We start from the raw sequence: 23208 nt of genomic DNA on the forward strand, positions 1-23208 counted from the left end.
CGAATTTTCTCTGAGTGTTTCATTCACTTGACTTAAACATGAAGTGAACAGAACTTCCCTGGTGGTAGGTAGATAAGAATCCGCCTGCCACTGCAGTTTGATCCCTGGTCCAGGAAGCTCCCACGTGTCATGGAGCAATGGAGCCCATGCGCTGCAACTACTGAGCCTATGCTGTAAAGCCCAGGAACCGAGGCAAGAGAATCTATCGCGTTGAGAAGCCCGCACACTGCAGCTGGAGAGGAGCCCACACAGCGACAAAGACCTAGTGTGGCCAAAAATGAAAGTAACTAAATTCTTCTAAAACTGAAAAAAAAAACCACAGTGAACATTCTCAGCCTGCCTTTCAGTTCAACACCTTGAATCGTCTTATGTGTTAGTTTCCTATTTTTGCTGCTGTAACAAGTGACCTCAAACTGAGGAGCATAAAACAATAACAAATTTACTATCCTATCGTTCTGGAGGTCAAAAGTCCAAAATGGGTTTTGCTGGGCAGAAATCAAGCTCTCAGAGAGAATTGATTTCCTTGCCTTTTTCAAATTCAAGAGGCCACTTTCATTCCTTGGTTCGTGGCCCCTTCTTCCACCTTCAGAGCCAGCCAAGTAACACCTTTAGATCTCTCTCTGCCTCTGACCATCTTCTGCCGTCACATCTCCTTCTCTGACTCTCCCTCCTGCCTCTTTCTTATAAGAACCCCTCTGGTTACATTGAGCTCAGTCAGATAATTCTCTCCACCTCAAAACGCAGGATAGCTTAATTATATCTGCAAAATCCCTTTTGCCACATTAAACTAACACATCCCAGTTCCAGGGATAAGGACCCAGGCACCTTCAGAGGGCCATTGCTCTGTCTACCACATGCCTTTTCTCTTGGTCCCCTTCTGCTTCCTCTGACACAGCTTTGACCTATAAGAAAAGCATCAGGGGTTCACATCTAACCATTCACCTCTTCCCTGTGGGCTCTGCTGAGAGACAGAGCTGGCAGCTCTGCCTGGCTGCTGCTGGATGTGTCACAGCCCCTGGCTGATACTTCTTCACCAAATGGTGATGGAGCCTACCACCCAAATGGAGACTGTCTTTTCTATCTTTCACACAGAAAGGTCTACAGAAATATTCATAATAATCGCTCACACAGACTGAGTCCTCACTGTGTGCCAGACACTGCTGAGCCCTTCATATAGACTAACTCATCAATTCTCACAAGTATGCTCAGAGGAAGAAACTATTATTAGCCCCATTTTAAGGGTAAGGAAATAGAAGCTTAGAGAGACTGAGTTACATCCTGGACCTCAGGCCAGCCTGGGTCACTAGCCCCTGTGCTTGTTATACTGCCTAGAGGTGACCTGGTCCAATGTCTGTCCTAGGAAGTGACATGGGACCCCATCCATCCATCCTTCCCTGGGCTGCTGATTGGATAACCAGGTCATCTGTTCCAGATGGAGGAGGAGTCACCTGGGCTGCCCAGCCTGGTGTTTGCCTGGCATGTGGGGTACATGTGTTGTCCAAACTCCAAGTCAGCACACTCAGCCTGAAAGAATTTTTAAGCCATTTCCAGGAGCAGTATACAGCCTGAGAAACTAAGTTCAGATGGTGAAATATTGAGATTACTGATACTGACTTATAGGGGCAATTGGATAGACTATTTGAAATCATATAGGATGATGGTGATTGATAGCAAGCCTAACGGGTCTCAGCTAATGGGTAGGTGTGGTCCTGGGATCAGCTGCCTGGGACAGAGCAGGCCGGAAGGGCTCAGCCATAAAACACTAATGAGGAGAGGCAATCTGGACCAGGTTTCATTCGCCATGTCAATAGAGACAGGAAGCCAGAGCTTGAATTCAACTCTACCACTTTTTTGCTGTGCATCTTCATGCAGGAGAGTAACTTCTCTGAACACATTCACAATCCACAGAATAGAAAGGAAGAAAATGTGCATTCAAAGGCTTTATTTAGGAGGGGAAAGGTATTGAATGAATTAGGTGTCCATCCTAGCATAGTGCCCAGGGCGTATAAGACACATAAAAGATCTTAAAAGGTTTTATCTGATAACATTTGGACAGTCTTATTTATATCAATATACTGGTCTTGATTCTATTAGTTTAATTTGCATATAGTATTTCAAACCATGAAGTATTGTAAGTAGCCAACTAAATAAGAAAGTGCCGATGAAAGAGGAGAGAAAGCTCTAAGTTTTAACTGCATTTTATAGTAACCCTAGAATTTGCCTCCTTATTTGATATTAAACTAATGGATGCTTGAACACTATTCAATCATAATAGAAATATGTAAGGTAAAATGCAATTGCTCCACAATTGCCAAAACTTGAAAGCAACCAAGATGTCTTTCAGTAAGTGAATTTGGATGAAGGGACTGTGGCACATCCAGACAATGGGATATTATCCAGTGCTAAAAAGAAATGAGCTATCAAGCCAGGAAAAGACGTGTATGAACCTTAGCTGCATATTACTAAGTGAAAGAAGCCAATCTGAAAAGTCTGCATACTATATGGTTCCAAGGATGGATGTATGACTGTCTGCAAAAGATATATGGAGACAGTAAACAGATCAGTGGTTTCCAGGGATTACAGGGAGGGAGAATAGGCAGAGCACAGAGGACTTTAGGGCAGCAAAACTATTCTGTGTGATATTGCAAATGTTGACAGATGTCACACATTTGTCAAAACCCACAAAATGTAAAACACCAAGAGTGAACCCTGATGTAATCTGTGGACTTTGGCTGTGTCGAGTGTAGGTTCATCAGTTTGAACAAATGAGCCACTCTGATGTGGGATGTCGATGGGGTAGGCTGTGCATGTGTGAGGGCAGGAGAAAGGCAGGAACTCTCTGCACTTCCTACTGTTTTGCTGTGAACCTAAAACTGCTTGCCGTGCTGTGCCAAGTCACTCAGTTGTGTCTAACTCTTTGCAAGCCTATGGACTGTAGCCTGCCAAGCTGCTCTGTCCATGGGATTCTCCAGGCAAGAATACCAGAGTGGGTTGCCATGCCTTTCTCCAGGGATCTTCCCGACCCAGGGATTGAATTCATGTCTCCTACGTCTCCTGCATTGGCAAGTGGGTTCTATATGTGTACAATACATGTGTGCTCAGTCATGTCCAACTCTTTGCAACCCCATGGACTGTATAGCCTACCAGGCTGCTCTGTCCATGGGGATTCTTCCCGACCCAGGGATAGAACCCGTGTCTTCCTAGGTTGGGAAGATCCCCTGGAGGAGGGCATGGCAACTATAGGTATATAGTTGGGCATATATACCTATAGGTGTGTATATACATATATGTATATATAAAGTCTGTTTATTAAAAAAAAAAAAAGCAATATTCCCAACCTCATACTTCACCCAGCTTCCCAGAGGCAATCTCTCTTAACAATTTGGAGGGACTCAGTCCAGCCCTCTCTGTGCATGTACAAACATGTTCAAGCCGATTTGAATCTCTGTCTACAATCTAAGTATACCAGGAACATCACATGCCAGTCTTTTCTATAAGTCAACATAAAATTAACCTGAATTTGAAACTTCCTTGAAACTGGTAGAAAATTCAATCCTAATCAATCTGGAGGCTCCCACACACACCCCTGATAAGAGGAAAGTTTCCTGCCTGGCAGGTCTGTGGTGCTCAGGAAACGCAAGACCTCAGACACCTGCCTCTCCATCTCTCTCTGACTCTCTCTCTCTCTTAGAAAGTGCTCTCCACGTTTTTCTCCTCCTTCCCCTGGGCCAGCTCCTCTGTGACCTGCTATCCTTACTGGGAGCTCAGGTTTTTGCTATGGGAAAGAAGAGCTGTTGACTTCTAGTAGCTTTTGCCTTCTCTCCTACAAAAACCTCAGGCAAGAAAATCCAAGAATTTAGCCTCTTGGACTAGGAAAGGAGGAGGAGGAACAGCGATAAAGAACAAAACACAAATTAATCTCTCAAAAAGTGTCCTGCCACATCTGCATATGTGTATGTGTATACAAACTGAATTCCATCATGCTTTTTTCTTTCACCAAACACCCTGTCAGTCATGACATGTATTTGCTTCATTCTTTTCTTAAAAATTACATAGTATTTCATTCATGGCTGTAGTATAATTTCTTTTAACTAGTACCACTGGGTCAGGAAGATCCCCTGGAGGATGGCCTGGTAACACACTCCACATTCTCGCCTGGAGAATCCCAAGGACAGAGGCACTAGGTGGGCTACAATAGGATCGCAAAGATTTGGACACAACTGAAGCAACTCAGCACGCACGTACACACTGGTAGACATTTAAATTCATTCTACTGTTTTGGTGTTTCAAATTCGTGACGATACTTGCACACACAGCTTTATGTAAAAGAATGGGAATATTTGCTTGACAATTATCCTGGAAATTGAACAGCTAGGTCAAGAGATGTGTGCATTTAAAATTTAGAGCAATCTTGCCAAGTTGCCCTCCAAAGCTTTGCATCTATTTGCAGGCTCACCCAGTGTGAGAAAGTATGTTTTACAGCACCTTCAATGAGGGCTTTAGGGATTTAAAGGTTTCCAGGGTTTCTCGTCCTTATTGTTAGATAAATAGAATTGCTGTTGTTGCTTTCTCGTGTAGTTCTTTAATTAGGAATGAAGCTGAGCACTGTTGTATGACTTTTGGCTGTGTGTAGTTCTTTTCTCATGAAAAGAAAAGAAATTGCCTCTCCTGGGTCCTTGCTCACTTTCCCTTCGGTGATGTTCATCTTTTTCTCATTCATTTTTAATTATATTTTAATATTAGGGAAATTAACATCTACTTATATTAGATACATGTGCATTGAGTTAGAAATGATCTCTCACTACCTGATTTCTAACACTGGATCATTTCCTCTTGACAACTCACCGTACAAACCCATCTTCTGTGGTGTGTGCGCTTGCCTCTCCTAGGGGAGCCCTTCAATGGCCAGCTGGTACCAGAAGGGAGGAGCCAGCAGGAGGGAAAAGAGAAAGAGGGGGACCAGGAGAAGGCAGACGCGCGCGGCGGGGCACCTGAAATGTTCACGTCGGAATCAGCACAGACCTTCCCGGTCAGGCAGCCAGACAGATTCTCTCCCCACCGGCCGGACAGTGTGGTGCCACCAGCTCCACAGCCCCCTCGGCGGAGCCGGGATCACAACTGGAAGCAGCTGGGGACCACACAGTGCTCGACAACCTGCGGGAAAGGTAAGCGCATGTGCGGGCTAGGAAGGTCTCTGCAGACTCCCCGGTGGGAGTGGGGAGCGTACGGGTGGGCCCCAGCATGTGGAAAGCCCTTCTCTCCTTGAGCCTGACTGCAGGATGGCTCGCAGTGGCTTCTGTGTTAGGGGGGTCCCCAAGACCTGGAAAACTCAGAAAAGCTGCTGTGCTCATGGTTATGACTTATTACAGTGAAAGGCTACAGATTAACATCAGCAAAGGGAAAAGCACATGTGACAAAGTCCAAGAGACACCAAGCCAAGTGCCAGCCTCCAGGTGTCCCCTAGGGCCCAGTAGAGTGACACAGGGCTGTACTTGATTAAGCCAGCAATGTTATAGATAAGCCTAGTATTGCCAACCAGAGACGCTCACTCCAGCTTTGGTTTCCAAGGGATTTATTGGGTTTCAATCATGCAGACATGCATCTCCCACATTAGTTATTCAGCCTCTAGCACTCCAGAGGTCAAACTGATACTCTGTGACCTAAGGCATGCAAAACCAGGCATTCATATAAATCACACTGTTGCCATAGACTAGATTATCAAAAGGATACAGCACAACCCAAGATCTCCAGCATAGAATAACTCTCATCAGCAGAGTATTCCAGGGGCTCTGAGGTTAATTATCTCCAGCCTTAGTCAAGGGCCAGTCCTGGACACAGGTCTCTTTTTGGAATGTGCAGGGTCTGAGCAACCCAAGCCTGTGAGTTAACCTTTTCCTTCACAGGACATTCATTCATAATCAGAGAATACACTTACCTAGTTCAAGATCTACAAGTTGATGCACAAGGCAAGGTTGTGCAAATATCATTGGAGAGTCATTCTCAGATCTAAGGATTTCAGAAGAAAAAAGTGCTTTGGGAGCTGGCAAGCTTAGTTAGCTAACTTTTATACTCACCAACATTCACAACTCCCTTCCTCCTCTTCAGTAATTTCGATCTTGTATTTACCCCATTATCTTAATCCCGATCAACTAAGACCACCAGGAACAAGACTGCAGCCCAGCAAAGTCAGTTTATGAAGCGAGGGGGACTACACCCCAGAGGGAGTATACAGCATCTCTCCAATGGGAAGAAAAGATCCAGTAATAGGATTTGGGGGGAAGGGTGGAGTTTTGGTGGGATTTAAATTGAGTGTGAGGTGATTCCTCATTGTAGCTTTGACTTGCATTTCTCTAATAATTAGAGATGTTGAACATGTTTTCATACATTGGCTGGCCATCTCTATGTCTTCTTTGGAGAAATGTCTATTTAGGCCTGTTTTTTGGTCGGGTTGTTTGTTTTTTTGATATTGAGCCTCATGAACCATTTGTATATTTTGGAAATTAATCCTTTGTCAGTTGCTTTGTTTGCAAATATTTTCTCCTACTTTTAGGGCTGTCTTTTCATCTTGTTTATGGCTTCTTTTACTGTGCAAAATCTTTTAAGTTTAATTAGGTCCCATATGTTAATTTTTGTTTTTATTTTCATTACTCTAGGAGGTGGGTCAAAAAAGATCCTGCTGTGACTTATGTCAAAGAGTGTTCTGCCTATGTTTTCCTCTGAGTTTCATAGTGTCTGGCCTTATTTAAGTCTTTAATCCATTTTGAGTTTATTGTTGTGTATGGTGTTAGAGAATGTTCTAATTTCATTCTTTTACACGTAGCTGTCCAGTTTTCCCAGCGCCTCTTCTTGAAGAGGCTGTCTTTTCCATTGCATATTCTCGCCTACTTTGTCAAGATGACCGTACGTGTATCGGTTTTTTTCCTGGGCTTTCTATCCTGTCCCATTGGTCTATATTTCTATTTTTATGTCATGAGTGGACCTAGAAACTGTCATACAAAGTGAAGTAAGTCAGAAAGAGAAAGACAAATGTATATTAACACATATCTGCGGAATCTAGAAAAATGGTGTAGATGATCTTATTTGCAAAGCAGAAATAGCAACACAGACATAAAAGAAAAAATGTATGGACACCAGAGGGGAAGAATTGGGAGACTGAAACTGACATATTTACACTACTGAGGATAAAACAGATAACTCACGAGAACCTACTCTGTAGCACGGGGAATTCTACTCAGTGCCCTGTGGTGACCTAAATGTCCATCTCAGTGGGAAGGAAATCCAAAAAAGAGGGGATATGTGTATATGTAGAGCTGATTCATTTTGCTGCAGAGTAGAAACTTACATGGCATTGTAAAGCAACTATTTGTTGTTCGGTCACTCAGTCGTGTCTAACTCTTTGTGACCCCATGGACTGCAGCATGCCAGGCTTCCCTGTCCTTCACCATCTCCCAGAGCTTGCTCAAACTCATGTCCATTGAGTCCGTGATGCCATCCAACCATCTCATCCTCTGTCGTCCCCTTCTCCTCCTGCCTTCAATCTTTCCCAGCATCAGAGTCTTTTCCAGTGAGTCAGTTCTTTGCATCAGGTGGTCAAAGTATTGGAGCTTCAGCATCAGTCCTTCCGAAGAATATTCAGGGTTGATTTATTTCCTTTAGGATTGACTGGTTTGATTTCCTTGCAGTCCAAGGGACTCTTAACACTCCAATACAAATTAATTTAAATAAATAAAACAAGGTTGTGAGATAGACTTTAAGCCAAGCCTGTCTGTGTGTAAAAGAGTCAATATCATTATCAGTCTGGACTGTGACATGGGCTCACAACCCTGAGTCCTTGAACACTCCAAAGTTAAGACAGATGTGGGATACAATGTCCAGAAACCCCTGATCTAATGTTCTGCACCTGGGTTGGAAATTGATGCTGCTTCTCTGTTCCAGGTGCCTTAGATCTTCATTTTAAGAGTATGTATAATCTTTTAGTCATGATTTCCTTTGTATGTATGGTGAGAGCTTCCTGCTTGCAGTGAAGTGCTATTTGTGATCCAGCTGTTCTTTGAGGGCAGGGTATCATAGAAACAAAGGCTATATCTCAGAAAGTTTCTGCAACTGGGAAACTGTGAAGCTCCCAGCATGTTGGTTTGGGGATTTTTTTTTTTTTTTTCCTTTTTCTTAAAGAGACTTGTATCTGAGAGCACAGAATTTGGGGACCTTGGCATAATCAACACGTGGAAAAGTCTTTCACAACCACCTCTGAAGCCTTTACCTTTTCCATAAGAGCACTGACTTAGTGGCTTTGGAGACTCGAATTTAAGTCTTTGGTTCCTCCTGGGGCCTGGAGCCCTTTCCGTCTGGAACCTTTGCTGGTTTCGTGACGCTTTCAGAGCTGGAGCACTGACTTACGGAGGCTGTATTGTGCTTACACTTGGTACCTGCACAGAGAGCATAAGCTGGAGAGTCATTGTACCAAATTCTCTCATAAGCCTTATGAGGGAAAGTTAAATGCCTGTTAAATGTGTCTTGACAGAGGCAGAAAGCAAGAGATAATGATACATTAAGGCCAAAAAGAATTCAATGAGGATCTGTCACAACATCAGTTTAGTGTAGTGAGCAGTGTGAAATGTACTTGACACAGAAACTCAAGATCAGCATGTATTAGTCCCTAAATAGTCTACCATTTAGGTAGTGGTATGATGCCCATTGGGCTTCCCTGGTAAAGATCTTTCAGTTGGTAAAGATCTACCTGCAATGCAGGAGACCCTGGTTCGATTCCTGGGTCAGGAAGATCTCCTGGAGAAGGAATAGTCTACCCACTCCAGTATTCATGGGCTTCCCTGACGGCTCAGATGGTAAAGAATCTGCCTGCAATGCAGGAGACAGGGGTTCAATCCCTTGGTCAGGAAGATCCTTCCCTGGGTTGGGAAGGTCCCCTGGAGGAGGGCATGGCAATCCACTCCAGTATTCTTGCCTGGAGAATCCCCATGGACAGAGGAGCCTAGTGGGCTATAGTCCATGGGGTTGCAAAGAGTCGGACACAACTGAGCGACTAAGCACACACACATGATGCCCATTAAGGAGCTTCCCTGGTAGTTCAGACAGTAAAGAATCCACCTGAAATGTAGAAGACGGGGGTTCGATCCCTGGGTCAGGAAGGTACCCTGGAGAAGGAACTGGCAACACACTCCAGTATTGTTGCCTGGAGAATTCCATGAACAGCAGAGCCTGGAGGGCTACAGTCCATGGGGTTGCAGAGTCAGACACAACTGAGCGACTAACATACATACATGATGCCAGTTAAAGGAACCAAATATACTCGGAACTAGATGAAATCAAGGCAGTTACAAAAAGGATAAAAATTGTTGTTGTGTAATTTGATGTCAAGGATGGCAGGTATAGAAGACTGTCTTCCATCTCAGCCTTTAAATGTAGCCTGGCCCAGCCTTTCCAGTAAGATGAAATGTAGGCCTGTCTGGGGACCGTAAGGCAGTGTCTTATGGACACAATGGGACAAGGACAGAGCATGTGCCCTTTGCCACCCTGCAAGCTGCTCACCCAGCCTTGTGTTCACTGGACGGATGCTACTTACTCATCCAGGTGGTCATTCAATGGTGCCTATCTATTCTGTCCCGGGCATGATGGAGGGACCCCTTTGCTCCCTCTAAGATTTGCTCCCAGCCAGCAATGGTCTCAGACGTGCATTGCAGGAAGGCAGTGCAGATGCACAAAATATTTAGCTCATCTCATGGTCCTCCGTGTAGTGATAAGTATGCCGTAACCAAGAAATTCTGAGCCTGCCAGGGCTGTCCATCTCTTTTCTGCAAAACCCAAGTTCACTTGCTTTGTAATCTCATTTGTCCCCACAAAAACCCTCTCTAAAACTCTTCTCCAGTCCTTCCTGGCAGCACTCACCAGACTACACATGCCTCTCAGGTTAAAATTGCAGCACCATAGTAGCATCATCACAGGAAAGAACTCTGTCACCAGTGGACAAGAGTGACCCATACTCTGCTCAATCAGTGTCCAGACCTCTGTCTATCTGGTCAGATTCTTGGCTTGGCTCAGTTGATCCCTGAGTTTAAAAACTAGAATCATTTACTGCTTTCTTTCTCCTTATTTTGCCTCTCTCTTCACAATGCCTCACTGACCTTTGCACTGGCCCCTGCCTTCACTGACTTGCCTCATTTTACCTGTGGTATGCTCCCCACTCCAGTGGAATGCACTTCCATTTTGATTAACATGCTCAACGTCCAGCCCAACCAACTGATCCCAGATTTTTCCTGCTGCCTGAAGTCCAGCCAGCACCTGACCTCCCCACCCCATTCTTGCTGGCTAGCACTTAGAGGACTAATTGTGTGGCATTCTTGGACAATAAAGAGATGGCCAGGTGCCATTTTGCAGAAATATAAACTGACCCAAAGAAAGAAACCATTTTGGTCATTGGGTCAAGAATTATAGAGCTAGTGTTTTCTCACCATCAGAGAAAGTGTGCCTCTGAATTTATTTCCTTGGCTAACCTCTGGAACTTGACAATGGACAAATATACTGTACAGGCAGTAAGAAGGTGGAAAGAGGCAGGCAGTGGCCACATGCACACAGCCCCACGCAGGATCCATATTTCCAAGGCACAGAGTGTTCCTAGGGTAACCTGTATCCTTTTAGCTACGGACATTCAATTCTCCCATCATTAATGCCAAGCAGTTGGGGTACTTACTTTTCCTTTCCAGATCACAAATTTGTAAGTAGAAAAGTTTAACCCTCATGGTCTGGAGGGAAAAGGATGGAGTAAATAATAAGATTTTTACTTAATCCCTTAATGGCTGAGTCCCAGTGGGCATCTTGCAAGCTGTGAACTGAATCTTATTCATCTTTATAACTCAGCACAGTGTGCTTAATATTTGTTGAATTTCATTTAAAAAATCTCTTCTTAATGGAAGCAGATTTGTCACTGGACAAAATTTAATTCCACAAAAGCTTTTGCTTCCTATTAATTTTATAGCCAGCACTGCTTTTTACTCAGCTAATAATGACGCTTAATTGGAACATTATTTTAAAATAATGGTCTCAAGTTATAGCTGCATTGTAAATTTTTACAGCAAGAGTAGTTTAAACAAATGATTGTTCTGATTCAGAACTGTCCTACAAACTGTCAGGTTTGTTTCGAGAACTAGCCTCTGGCTCAGTGTCACACAAGACCAGCCTAAAGAAGCACTGAAACTCTTTGTGGCTGATGAAGTATTTAGAGACACTTACATTCAAAGTTATCCCTCTAGTTACAATTAAAATTATAGCAAGTTGAAATTCAGAAACTCTCAATGCCTGGCCAGTTAGCAACAGAACTGAGACAAAGCTGTAGGATATATGATAGTGTTCTGCCCAGCAGGATTCAGGTACTGGCCTAGACTGGAGCTTGGGTGGGTGGGGTGGGTAGACAATTATTTGTAAGAAAGCATCTTATTCCTCAGACACTGGAGTTGCACATTCAGTCAGTTTTAAACACTCCTTAGAAATCCCAGGGACAGGGGATCCTGGTGGGCTTCCTTCTATGGGGTCACACAGAGTCGGCCACGACTGAAGTGACTTAGCAGCAGCAACAGCAGCAGTAATACTTCAGTGGTGCCACCAGGGGGTAGCAGAGAGAGGTAGGCAGAATTGAATCCACTTTTTTTCCCCCAGTTGAGAGCTAGAAAGTTCACTGAACAATTTCTGACTTTTTCCTCTAAAATAGATTATGCTTTGTTAAGTACGAAATACTCAGCTGTGCATTTAAAACAACCTGAGGCCATTAGTAGTTTTTTAGGAAAGAAATAAAAACAAATTTTAGACCTCTGAAAAATATTCACTCAACAAACTTTTATGAGCACTTACAAACTTGGTCTTTCCTTGTGGCTCAGCTGATAAAGAATCTGCCTGCAGTGAAGGAGATCTGAGTGCGATCCCTGGGTTGGGAAGATCCCCTGGAAAAGAGAACAGCCACCCACTCCAGTATTCTGACCTGGAGAATTCCGTGGACTGTATAGTCCATGGGGTTGAAAAGAGCCGGACACAACTGAGCGACTTCCACTTCACTTCAGTTCACTACCCTGCTGTACTGGGGTTACTGGATTGAGCAAGAACTAGTCCTGTCCCCTAGAAGCTCGCCATCTCATAAGAGGCAGACATATACTCAAATAACTAAAATACCATCAGATCAGTACTTTGCTAGGGGAATGGGTAAAAATGATTGCAAATGCAAAGCCAGCTGCTTTTCTAGCCTCTCTTGAATCTTATTTCTCTGCCCCAGCCTGACTGTCTCTTCAACATACCTGACACTCACAGGCCAGTTTGCCATGCACTTTTGTTCTAGGTCAACAACCTGAACAGTTTCGTCCCTCCAAGATACATGTCTGCACAGCGACCCAAAATCAACCCTCTCTCTATGATGCAGCTAGATCCCTCGAGACCGGTTCTCTTTCATGTCTCCAGAAAACCTTCCAGACGTTATTATTTGTGTTCATTTTATAATCACGCCCATGCCTAGCAATCTATCTTGTTGTCTTGATCTCTTAGGAAAATTGTTTTTATCTGCCATTGAACATGTTCAAACCATGTCCCCAGATAGATCATATATATGACCTTTGATGACAGGAACTATTCCTGCTGTTCTTTGTTGCCCCCTACAGTGTCTGGGAAAGCCCTTGTGCAGGAGGTGTTGACTACTCAGGATAGAGGAGTGTGTGTGTGTGTGTGTGTGAGAACAGTTCTGTTTCTGAGGCTTCTCTTCATCAGCACCAGGATCTCTGCGTGTCTGCATCCAAAGCCCAGTGTTGAAACACTTGTCCTTGTCCTTGCAGGATCGCAGTACCCTATTTTTCGCTGTGTGCACAGAAACACTCATGAAGAGGTTCCTGAGAGCTACTGTGACTCAACCATGAAGCCAACCCCCGAGGAGGAGCCCTGCAACATCTTCCCTTGCCCAGCCTTGTAAGAGGACCTCTCTGTTTCGGTCGTGTGTTTCTGGCTCAGGTTGCTTTTGCATAGGACCCTAGTAGTAAACATAATCTGATTTTTAAAGCAGTCTACATCTGATTTAAAAGGAAACTTGGTCTGTGCATAAAATGCAATCTGTTTAGCAAGCATGCCTGTCTTTCAGGACTAACACAGGAGCTGGAATGTGTTGGAATGTGCTTCCACAGGAGCACACTCCCAGGAAGCCTTTGGTGAATTAAAGCAACTAGGTTTTAGCTGGTAAGGAAAGCAAAGAGTTATAATCCAGTGTGGTCAGTGCTCAGGTGAGCTGTGTACAGAGACACAATTATCAAAGTCACAAATATGTCTGCCTGGGGAGCGTCTCAGGAGAGGTATTGGGTTAGTTATTGATTAATAAATGGGACACTTTTAGAAGAACAAGGCAGGGAACTTCCCTGGCAGTGCAACAGTTAAGACTTCACCTTCCATTGCAGAAGGGGTGAGTTCAATCCTGGATGGGCAGCTAAGATCCCACATGCCTCATGGCCAGAAAACCAAAACATAAACCAGAGGCAAAATTGTAATAAATTTGGGGCTTCCCTGTTGGTCCAGTGGTTGAGAGTCTGACTTACAATGCAGGGGACACAGGTTCGACCCCTGGTCTGGGAAGATCCCACATGCCACAGGGCAGCTAAGCCCGTGCGCCACAGCTGCTAAGCCTGCACCCCACAGCCCAGGAATCACAAGAGAAGCCCCCACAGTGGGAAGGCTGCGCGCTGCACCTAGAAAGTAACCCCCTGCTCTCAACTACTAGAGAAAGTCAATGCGCAGCAACAAAGCACCAGCGCAGCCAAAAATAGAAAAGATAAGTGTTTCTTAAAATATTGCAGTACTTACAATGAAGACTTTAAAAATGGTCCGCATCAAAAAAAAAACAACTTAGAAGAACAAGGGGGAAAAGCCCTGAAATGGGGCTAAAACACAATTCTCAAACTAATAAGAACATAGTTCTTACCCAAAGACACAGTGGACATGTGCTAATGTCTTCTTTAAGTAAGTGACAAGACAGGATGACAGAGGAGAATATGTGACACTGATGTGTAAACAGTTAATGAAGAATAACAAAGGTTGGAATGAGATTTCTAAGTTAGTCTCAAAGTTGGTTAATGTACTACAGGGTGATAAATCTCACTTTTGGAGTTATTTTGGTGACTAGATTAAAAAAATCACTTGTCCCTTCTTGGCTTTCTGTAATTTTACCGAACATAGGTCCTATCACTGATGAACAGGGTATGGAACAGAGTCCCATCCTTTACGGAGTCCCTTGGGTGGAGGCAGGCTGCCAGGCGCTGCTTTAGGCTGGGGGTCACCCGTAACCAATGATTCTGATGCTTCTGTGTCCATTGGCTCGGCCAGCTTCCGTGTGAGATGCTCTTTTCCTGCTGACTGAAGTGATGGTCCTTCTCGCTGTCTCCTTCCTGCACTAGCTGGGACATCGGGGAGTGGTCCGAGTGCAGCAAAACCTGTGGCCTGGGCATGCAGCACCGCCAGGTTCTGTGTCGCCAGGTGTATGCCAACCGCAGCCTGACGGTGCAGCCCTACCGCTGCCAACATCTGGAGAAGCCCGAGACCACCAGCACCTGCCAGCTCAAGATCTGCAGCGAGTGGCAGATCCGCACGGACTGGACCTCGGTACGCTGGGGGGCGGCCTGCTCTGGAGCTCCCCCTGCAAGACCTACGGCCACCTCTCACCACGCCCCTCCCAGACCTGATGTGGGAGAACCCTTCCTGCAGTTTTCTGGAAAGACTTTTCTGCCAAGCGTAGGAAGTGCTGGTTGCCAGATAGACTTAGGGCTGCCTTTCAATCAGGGTGACCCATGGGAGCCGGGTGCACACCGGTTTCCTCTCTCCTGTGTCATGGTGGAGTGAAGACCAGTGACTGCTAGAGTCAGCTCCTTGCCATCCTGCTCTCCCATTTCATAGATGACAGAACTGAGGCCCAAAAGATCAAAGGAAGCCTGGGATCCTCCCCAGGTAGCATCGCATGGCCGGGTACCAGGAGTCATGCCTTAGCCTGTCCTCTGCCCAGGTGGGGGTTAGGAGGACGAGGGTGCCCTGATGGGAGGGGGCACTGCCCACCGTGCTGACGTGCACTTGCTGTGTTTAGTGTTCGGTGCCTTGTGGAGTGGGACAGAGGACCCGGGACGTGAAGTGTGTGAGCAACATCGGGGATGTGGTCGATGATGAGGAATGCAACATGAAGCTCCGGCCCAACGACATTGAGAACTGCGACATGGGACCCTGCGCCAAAAGCTGGTTCCTGACCGAGTGGAGTGAGAGGGTGAGCGAGAGGGATGGCGGGCAGGGGCCCGAGTCCACTGGGCTGACGGGCAGGCGCGGGCACCAGGAGGTGCCCCAAACCACACAGAGGTGAATCTCTCGTTCGAAATCCCAAGGGTGACTTCTGACTTTTGGGGAGAGGCCTAGAGATGAACTATCATAGACTTTTAAGGGCCTCAGAGATCAAGAGATGGGTATGAAAGAACTCATTTAATTCTCCTTAGCACGTCACATGAATATTAAACAGTGAAGTTCTAAATAAAGTGCATAAATGCATCATACCATCCCTACATCTTGGGAATGTCTGGCATAGAACAGGCACTCAGCAAATGACAGGCCCGTCCCCTTCCCTGCTTCTTACAAACTCAGAATCATCCCCAACATTCCCCTTCCCAGCAGCCAGGCCACCTTGGGGGTCCCTGGTGTCAGGTGTCAAGAATGAGCTAAAAGGTGTATATAATTTATCATTATCCCACCAGTTACCTGTGTACAGGGGAAAACATTATGAGTTCATCTATCAAAGACAAAAATGAGATATATGTTAGAAGAGAGAAAGTGAAATAAAAGTCGTTCAGTCGTGTCCGATTCTTTGTGACCCCACGAACTATACAGTCCATGGAATTCTCCAGGCCAGAATACTGGAGTGGGTAGCTGTTCCCTTCTCCAGGGGATCTTCCCAACCCAGGGATTGAACCCAGGTCTCCGGCATTGCAGGCGGATTCTTTACCAGCTGAGCCACAGGGAAGCCCTAGAAGAGAGAGGGGTGGCAGTAATGGTTACACAACTATGTGAATAAACTTAATGCCTCTGACTTGTACTCTTAAAAATTATTAAAATGGTAAAATTTATGTTACATGTATTTTACCACAATAAAAAAAAGTTTAGGAAAAAATACTAAGCACAATTAAAGGATATACCTAGGGGTAGGCGAGGGAGGGGGAAGGAGATGATGGTTTTGCCTGCCTACTCTTATGGAAGCTGTTGATTGATGGGCAATAGGGGTATTCTGACCAAGGCAGCTGGACTGCTCATCAAATGAACAGTGCCCGGGTTTCTGGATTCTTCAGAAGGCTGTGGAAGTTTAACCAGGATGGAGGTATGAGTGGCTGCCTCTTAGTTCCTCCCTATCAATTAGGCCAAGTCTGCACCATTTCCCTGAGAAGAATCCCTCAGGGTGCTTCCATCCTGCAATGTGCCTACAAATCCCTAGAAACCCGGTTACAGTGCAGAACCAGAGTCCTCCTGCCGGGAATGTGTCCAACCATCCAGGCAATAATGGAAAAGATACGAGGGACTGGCTCACGGGCCCTAGACACACAGACATGTGTGTGCATGCTTAGTCACTCACTCATGTCCGACTCTTTGCGACTCCATGGACGGTAGCCTGCCAGGCTTCTCTGTCCATGGCATTCTCTAGGCAAGAATACTGGAGTGGGTTGCCATTCCCTTCTCCAGGGGATCTTCCCGACCCAGGGGTCAGACTCAGGTCTCCTGCATTGCAGGTGGATTCTTTACCATCTGAGCCACCAGGGAAGCCCCAGCCACACAGATAATAGGAATGTGACACTCACTGATGTGCCTGGTTCCCAGACCAAGCTCTCCCTTTCTATCAGTCTACCTCCCAGTTCTCCTCTAGCTGTGGCCTTTGAGGAGTGGAACCATCTGCCTTAGTATCAGGCAGCAGTGTCTTGTGAGGGACTTCAACCCTCCTCTCCCAGACCAGGCCAGATTCAGCTACTAGCAGGCAGACATGTGCCCAAGTTTTTGTGCTCTCGTTCTTCTGCTGCTGACTATACAGTAAAGTCCTCTATATAGGAACCTTCAAGTTTCCAACTTTCAAAGATGCAAACGTGCATGCACATGTTCAGTCACGTAAGTTAGTTCACGTGTCTGTCATACATTGCCATGTGTGTGCATTCTCTGCAAGAGGTTCTGCTTTTGTGTACTTCACTGTACGGTGCTGCATGGAGTACAGCAGTGCAGTGTCTTTATTTCAAGCCCAGGATGTCCAGAAGCAAGCATAAAAGCAGCAGTGATGTAGCTGGTACTGTATTGTACTTTTCAAGGTACTGTACTGTGAGATTAAAATATTTTTCTTTTGTATGTGTTTGGTTTTTTTGTATTATTTGTGTGAAAAGTATTATAAACAGTTCAGTGCTATATAACTAATTGTGTTGGTTGGGTACCTAGGCTAATTTAGTTGGACTTATGAACAAATTGGGTGTCTCAGTGGTAAAAGAATCTGCCTGCAATGAGGGAGACTCGGGAGACACGGGTTCGATCCCTGGGTCAGGAAGATCCCCTAGAGGAGGAAATAGCAACCCACTCCAATATTCTTACCTGGAAAATCCCATGGACAGAGGAGCCTGGTGGGCTACAGTCCATAGGGTCAAAAAGAGCTGGACACAACTTAGCTACTAACACATACACCTGGAAAGGAACTCCTTTGTATGTAGGGGATTGATTGCATTTTTGAACTGGAAAGCCAAAACAGGTAGAAGAGGTAATCTCACAGGTGTAACTGCATTAATCACAGCCGTGGGACGGGATGTTTGGAATGAAGACTGTCCCGGGAACCCTAGACTGGATGCCACACTGATGTCCCATCATGAAGGAAACTGTGAATGGCAAGCGGCCAGTGGTTTCCACGGGAAAGAGTTGGTAGGGACATGCGGGTTCTGCCCTCCTTCATCTCCTCTGAAAGTGACTTCCGAGCCCGTGGGGAGGCCCCCTCTCTCACGTGCCCATCCTGTCTCACAGTGCTCGGCGGAGTGCGGGGCTGGAGTGCGGACGCGCTCGGTGGTATGCATGACCAACCACGTCAGCAGCCTGCCCCTGGAGGGCTGCGGGAACAACCGGCCAGCGGAGGCCACCCCATGTGACAACGGGCCCTGCACGGGCAAGGTGGAGTGGTTTGCGGGGAGCTGGAGCCAGGTGAGTGGCCAGAACCGATGGGTCTCTGTCCCTGGTGAGAAGCAGCCTAGCAGAGGGGTGAGGAAACGGGGCTTGGTGTCTCCCAGGGATGCCAAATTTGAATCTCAGCTGTGCAACCCATGACCCTGGAGAAGCTACCTATGCTTTGGGGGCCTCATTCGGTCACCAGTGTTTATTGAGCACCTTCTATGTGCTCTTCTAAACCCTGGGCTGCATCATTGAGCAAAACAAATATCCCTGCCCTCAGGAAGCTTGTGGTCCAGCATGGTTTCCTTATCTATCCAGTGCTGATCATGCCAGCACCTATTAGGTTATTTTTAGAGGGAGTGAAGTGATGTTTACAAAGTATGTGACGCAGTGCCTGATGTACAATAAACACATAATAAATTGTAGCTTCTATCGCTCTTACTGTATTGCTATTGTAAATAAAGTCAGTTTGGGCTGTGCTTGAAAGTCAAAAGCAGAAATAGATATGATCCAGTAATCCCACCTCTGGATATATACCCAAAGGAAAGAAAATTATTATCTGGGAGAGGTACCTGCATCCCCTACCATGTGGGTAATAGCATTATTCACAGTAACCAAAGCATGGACATAACCTAAGTGTCTGTCAACAGATGAATGGGTAAAGAATATGTGGTATTTGTTTATAATGGAATATTATTCGGCCTTTAAAAAAAGAAGGAAATCCTACTGCTTGCAACAACATGGATGGACCTGGAGGGCATTATGTTAAGTGAAGCAAACCAGACACAGAAAGGCAAATACTGCAGTGGTATTGCAAGTAGTGGAATCTGAAAAAAAGTTAAATTCAGAGGAAGAGAATAGAGGGATTTCCCTGGTGGTCCAGTGGTTAAGAATCTGCCTTCCAGTGCAAGATATGCAGATTCAATCCCTGCCGAGGAACTAGACTCCCACATGCCATGGAGCAGTTAAGCCCACGTGCCACAGCTAGACAGCCCTCGTGCCACGACAGAGACACAGCACAACCTAAAACAAGAAATACAGAATTTTTAAAGAGAGACAATCAGTAGAATGATGGTTGCCAGGGAAATAGGAAGAGATTGGTAAAAGAGTTCAGACTTTCAGTTATAAGGAGAACAGGTTCTGGTGGCGGGTGGAGGGGGGCAGTCTAGTGTGTAACATGGTATCTATACTGCAGTAGATAATACTGTATAATCGAAATTTACTAAGAGTAGAACTTAAGTGTTCTCACATATGCATGTAAAAAAGGTAAATATGTGAGGTGGATGGATGTGTTAACTTGATTGTAAGGACAATTTCACAATGTGTATGTATACTATATCATCATGAGCATACTTTTAATATATTACAATTTTATTTGTCAATTACATCTCAGTAAAGCTGCGGGAAAGAAGCAGAAATAGAAGAAGTTACATTTGTTCATTATGAAGAACCAATAACACCAAATACCTCAATAAAGTAGCTTAACTGATCAATTAATTTTTTTCCTTAGAGTTCCAAAATTGCACATGAGCCCCCTTAAATCATTCCCTCTTTGCCCTGTTATGATGACCATCAGTATTTTGAGATCTCAGACCATTTGGCTCCCAGGGCTGGCTTGTTCTCCAAAGAATTTTGGCTGATGATCATGATTTATACATTCTCTGGACCTCTGGCTCCATATAGGATTTTATTTCTTTTAAGTAGCTTTAAAAACAGACCCTGAAAAAAATGGACTGCCTTGTCCTTGTAAACTGATACAGCCCCTTTGGAAAGCAATTTGGCAATAAAAGTCAAGAACCATAAAAATGTTCATTTGCTTTAACCCAGTCACCCCACTCCTGAGGATTCATTTTAAGGAAATAATTAACCGGAGGGAAAAAAAAGGCTTTTTCAACAGAGATGTTCGTGACAGCAGGGCAATTAGGGATATTATGACATATCATAACTCATTAAGGTATTATGTAACAACAACAATGATAATTAGGAAGATGTGGAAAGTACATATAATGGCAAGTGAAAAATAGACTATGTTAAAGTATGTGAACCCTATCTCAACCGCTTCAAAGTATAGCTTTTTATATAAACAACATGAGCAAATGTTTTCTCCTCAAATTTCCTTTGATGTTTTTATGATACAAACTGTAAAATATTAACAAATTCAGAAAAGAAAGAATTCAAGTACTACCAATGCTACCCAAGTCGGTATCAGAGTCAGGCATACTTGATAACTGATCCCAGCTCTATGTCCCCTCATTTCTCTGACTTGGGGTGGGTAATTTAACCTTTCTGAGCCTGTTTCCACATCCAGATAGGAGAATAATAATACCACCTTTTTAGAGTCGCTATTGGGTTTTCATGAGACACTTTATATCAAAGGGTTGTTGCTTGGGACATGGGGAGTACTTAATAAATATTCGTTTCCTCTTCTCCATGTTTGTTATTTTCTGCCAATGTTTATCTCATTGTTGGTAGCAAAATATCTAGGATCTAACCCCCAAAGATAATTCAGAAGTGAACGGTGTATGGGACACTAATTACACCAAGTATCTGTGGAAACTCTGGGAGAATCGTGGAGGACAGGGAAGCTTGGCATGCTGCATGCAGTCCATGGGGTCACAAAGAGTTGGACATGACTTAGCGACTGAACAACAGCAATCTATTCAAACTGAAACAATGGGAAGAGTCCTGTGTGAAACCGTAGTATCAGGTCATAACAGCCTTCACACAGAGCAGATAAGCAGTGCAGTTCAACTCACGTGCCCACCAGTGTCTGAGGAAGAAGAGAAGGGAGCAGGATTCAGTCCTTTTTCATTTATGGGCCTCCTATTAACTCTAGACCTACTCAGAGAACAGGCTTCCCCAATGGCTCAGCTGGTAAAGAACCCCCTTGCCAACGCAAGAGATGCAGGTTAAATCCCTGGGTCAGGAAGATCCTCTGGAGAAGGGAATGGCAACCCACTCCAGTATTCTTGCCTGGAGAATTCCACGGACAGAGGAGCCTTGTGGGCTACAGTCTAAGGAGTTGCAAAAAAGCTGGACATGACGGAGCATGGTGCAAGCGCTCAGGGAAGTGAGAATCACATGAATCCTAGCAAAGGCAGCGTTTATTTCTGCTAAGATTAGAAACATGGAATGTATCGCCCTGTCATCCAGAGAGTCAGGACCTGATTGATTGTAGACCAGGTTTTGTTTCTGAATTTATGAGACTGTCAGAACCTGCTGACACCTCCCTGCCCTGGGAGTTGGATATTACCCCCAAAGAAAATGAAACAGAGCACACTTAGTTATCGAAAATAAGTCTTAAACATTAATTGACTTCAAGATATAAAAGGAAATATTCCTTCCAGACCCATGATTTGAATGAGAGTTGGCCTCAAATGCCCTACTGGCCTGGTCACAGTGGTTGGTCCAGATTGGACATCTGACCCAAACTGAGTCAAACTGAGTCCTTCCCCGGGACTTTTAACGTGGACTTTGGGGGGAAGACTCCCTTGGAAGTTGTGAGCACAGGTGCTAGCAGTGGTCCTACTGAGGCTGGTAGAGGAACTGTCCCAAGAGGATGAGATTTCTCAGGTTTAGTTAGTTAGTTAGTTCAGTCGCTCAGTCGTGTCCGACTCTCCGCGACCCCATGAATCACAGCACGCCAGGCCTCCCTGTCCATCACCAACTCCCGGAGTACACTCAAATTCATGTCCATTGAGTCGGTGATGCCATCCAACCATCTCATTCTCTGTCGTCCCCGTTTCCTCCCACCCCCAATCCCTCCTAGCATCAGACTCTTTTCCAGTGAGTCAACTCGTCGCATGAGGTGGCCAAAGTATTGGAGTTTCAGCTTTAGCATCAGTCCTTCCAATGAACACCCAGGATTGATCTCCTTTAGAATGGACTGGTTGGATCTCCTTGCAGTCCAAGGGACTCTCATGAGTCTTCTCCAGCACCACAGTTCAAAAGCATCAATTCTTCGGCGATCAGCTTTCTTCACAGGTTTAGGGACCCTTTTTCTACTCTGGAAATGGAGTAGCCCAACTCTTATTCATAAGATATTCCACCAAGTCTGTTACTCATGCCCAGATGCTTTCTTTCTTCCCTGTCAATTCTGGGTCTACTTCATCCTTGTGTGTGCATGAATGCTCAGTTGTGTCCAACTGTTTGCGACTCCATGGACTGTAGAACACCAGGCTCCTCTGTCTATGGAATGCTCCAGGCAAGAATACTGGAATGGGTTGCCATTCCCTTCTCTAGGGGATCTTCCTGACCCAGGGATAGCACCCATGTCTCCTGAATTGGCAGGCGGGTTCTTTACCACTGAGCCACCTGGGAAGCCCTGCTTCATACTTAGATTGTCTTAGTTCTTGGGGGGCAGGAGGGTCTTCCACAGTCTTTAGCCATTAAGAGCAGGCCTCCTGTCTGCTTTAATGTAGCACTTTACCCACATACATGTGTCTGGGTCACATTTATTCTCTAACATCTGAACAGACAGCTCCAAAACTGAGAAGCCGTGTAGTTTTCTGTATACCTATGAAGATGGAAGAAAACAAGCTCAAAGTGGAAATTGCTGATAGAGATGTTTATCATGGGCTGTGTGACTAATCTGTAGTCTGTTAGCTTGGGTTTGAGGGTTTTTTTGCTGTGTGGTGACATGGGTTCCCCCCCACCGTTTTTTTAATTTCACCATGTGCCTGCATAAAGAAGCAAGGCTAATATTAAGAGTTGCAGCTGTAGACATTTTTACAGGATTTTCATAAAAGCAACAGCTTCTTTAAAGTCTTTAAAAGTATATAGATCACAGCTTATAAAATTTTTTCAATCAAGTACACCAAACACGAACAGAAAACATTTTGCAAAGTAATAGATACTAACTAGCATAAGTAATGGGCAGTTACATGCATCGTATTTCCATAACCTAATGCAATGAAGCAAGACGTGTAATTATCTGACTGGACTCTTTGCAGTCACAACCTCAGTGAGCTTCGGCTCCAAGTAAGGAGCCAGGGAGTTGGATTCTGTGGGCAAAAGCTTCCTTCTGGC

At 45.0% G+C, this 23208-nt stretch overlaps 1 protein-coding gene across 3 annotated transcripts in view; it reads left to right on the forward strand.

The window, feature by feature from the left end:
- The window catches only part of THSD4 (thrombospondin type 1 domain containing 4), a 676681-nt gene that overhangs the window by 644830 nt on the left and 8643 nt on the right, over positions 1 to 23208 (forward strand). For all 3 annotated transcript variants that reach the window (XM_088839954.1, XM_055436217.2, XM_088839956.1), the window contains 5 exons: positions 4890 to 5165; positions 12825 to 12954; positions 14427 to 14631; positions 15107 to 15280; positions 18040 to 18213. In XM_088839954.1, the coding sequence (XP_088696080.1) occupies positions 4890 to 5165; positions 12825 to 12954; positions 14427 to 14631; positions 15107 to 15280; positions 18040 to 18213 (959 nt within the window). The remainder of the gene's footprint in view (positions 1 to 4889; positions 5166 to 12824; positions 12955 to 14426; positions 14632 to 15106; positions 15281 to 18039; positions 18214 to 23208) is intronic.

Source organism: Moschus berezovskii, chromosome 9 (genome assembly GCF_049115385.1).
Source record: "Moschus berezovskii isolate FMDL1 chromosome 9, NW_MosBer_1.0, whole genome shotgun sequence".
In the NCBI taxonomy this organism is placed as follows: Eukaryota; Metazoa; Chordata; class Mammalia; order Artiodactyla; family Moschidae; genus Moschus; species Moschus berezovskii.